The sequence below is a fragment of the Apteryx rowi genome, unplaced genomic scaffold (assembly GCF_003343035.1).
Source record: "Apteryx rowi isolate R43461 unplaced genomic scaffold, aptRow1 scaffold_326, whole genome shotgun sequence".
Lineage (NCBI taxonomy): Eukaryota > Metazoa > Chordata > Aves > Apterygiformes > Apterygidae > Apteryx > Apteryx rowi.
The window spans coordinates 1,022,651-1,024,516 of record NW_020449708.1 but is presented as its reverse complement, the minus strand read 5'-3'; the positions used below and the strand labels follow the sequence as shown (position 1 = coordinate 1,024,516).

Genomic DNA, 1,866 nt, shown 5'->3' with positions numbered 1-1,866 from the left:
GTTCAGGATGCAAGATATATGAATGTCTGTGTGGTGGGTAAAGGACTGTTTGTTATTTTATTTTTGGGGGGGGGGTAATGTTGTAGGAATTAGTGTGGAAGTCGGCATGGGTTGCTTGTGAGCAGTGAGCTGTGGCAATTGATGTGTGGGCTGCATGTTGCAAACATGGGTGGGCAGGCAAGACAGAGGCACCTGATCAGTGCGGCGGGCCCTTGTGCCAAGGAAGCTCCTCACTGAAAAGTGCAGTAATACAGTGGATAAGTAAGTGCTAGCAACCCTTAGTGAGACACGCACATCTCTTCTCCCTTGCGCTCCTCCAGGTGGTGTGCCAGGCTGGCCTGTCAGTCTGTCACCTGAGTCTCACTGCCTCTGCTTCATGCTATGTGCCAGGCTATTGCAGACTTTCAAAATGCCTTGCTCTTGACTCAGCTGCCTGAATAGTTGGTATTACTGTAGCTGCTCTGTGTTTACTTACTAGGTAACAAACTGTGTTGTAGTATGCGCACATGGCAATTGGTGTCTTTGTACAGTGTGTAGTCTGAAGGCTCAATAAAGGTCTGTGGTGTGCAATAACTAACTAACCAACTCACTACGTAGGTGGTGCTTGTCTTCTTTCCTTTGCTTGTCCTGGGAGGGCAGCTTTGGGTGCATGACCAAGAGCCTGGGGAGCAGCTAGAGGGGGTGTCTGAGAGACTGGGTGCGAGGTGCTGGGGTGGGGGTGCCAGAGCAGGGAGGAGCATGTTGTGCTCTTTAATGGCCATGGTGCAGCAAGGCTGACACATGGCTGGAGCAAAAGGGGTGTTCAAGACCCTTACTAACAACTAATGCAAGCTGTATCTGAATATGGGGGGGGGAGGAGCTTGCCTGGGTAACATAGGGGAGGGCTGGTATTCACAGTGGGAGAGAGATGGGGCAGGGAAATGTCATACAGTAAGACTTTGTCTGGTGTTAGGTGACTGTGCATTTGTGCTGTGGTTTAATTGAGCTTTTGGTGATGGAAGTGAGGGTTTGGGGCACGCTTTGGCAGACCACCTCTAGTGTAGCGTATGGAAAAGGACCAGTAAAAAGTGCGGGCTGGCTGGAGTGCTCTTCCGTTGTATGTTGGCTCGTGGGGGCTGCGGAGCTGACTGGCGTGTGCAGATGGAGTGATGGGGGGTGTAAAGAGTGCAAGGCTGTCATCTGGGGAAGGAGGAAGAACTGAACTGAACTGAACCGGGCTGGCCACAGAGCAGCGCGAGGGCAAACAGATGGGGTCTGCTGCGGCCTCAAGTGTTTACGCAGCGCTTTATTTGTCTGTGTGCTTCGGGATGCAGCAGCAGGTGCTGTGGGGCTCGGCCTGGGGCCTGGGAGCGACGCTCCGTAGGGCGAAGGATGGCCGCAGTGTCGCCTCTGCCAGCGTCGTGCGTGCCCGGCGCCTCACTGCAGGAAGCCGTGGCTGTCGGGAAAGTCGTCCGCGAGGAGCGAGTCCTGCCGGGAGAGAGAGGCGGAGGTGAGCCTGGCTGCCGTGCAGGGGCAGCCGTGGCAGGAGGGGTGGCGGGCGGTGGGGGAGGGAGGGAGCGGAGCACGGGGGGGGCAGGCGGCGGCCTCGCGGCCGTTACTGCAGTACGTTGAGCGCGCGGAGGGCTGAGCTTGCGCGCATGCGCGGGCCGCGGCGGTGCTCACGTGCAGCGGCTCGTAGTCGGGGGCGTGGCCTCCGTAGAGCGGGTTGGGGATGGCGACGAGCGGCCGCTGCGGGCGGGGCCTGGCAGGCCGCAGTCCCGCCTCCGGGCGCACGCGCCCCTCCTGCTGCTGCTGCTGCTGCTGCTCCTCCTCCTCGTCCGGGCGCAGGTCAGCCTGGAAGAGAGGCGCGGCATTGGCGGGGCGGGC

The 1,866-nt window shown here is 58.8% G+C and overlaps 1 protein-coding gene across 12 annotated transcripts in view; it reads right to left on the bottom strand.

The window, feature by feature from the left end:
* Window positions 1-1,265: 1,265 nt before the first annotated feature.
* The window catches only part of STAB1 (stabilin 1), a 71,490-nt gene continuing 70,889 nt past the window's right edge, over window positions 1,266-1,866 (bottom strand). For all 12 annotated transcript variants that reach the window (XM_026071481.1, XM_026071480.1, XM_026071485.1 and 9 more), the window contains 2 exons: window positions 1,663-1,833; window positions 1,266-1,467 (listed from right to left, as the gene is read on the bottom strand). In XM_026071481.1, coding sequence (XP_025927266.1) covers window positions 1,417-1,467; window positions 1,663-1,833 — 222 coding nt within the window. In that variant the 3' untranslated portion in view covers window positions 1,266-1,416. The remainder of the gene's footprint in view (window positions 1,468-1,662; window positions 1,834-1,866) is intronic.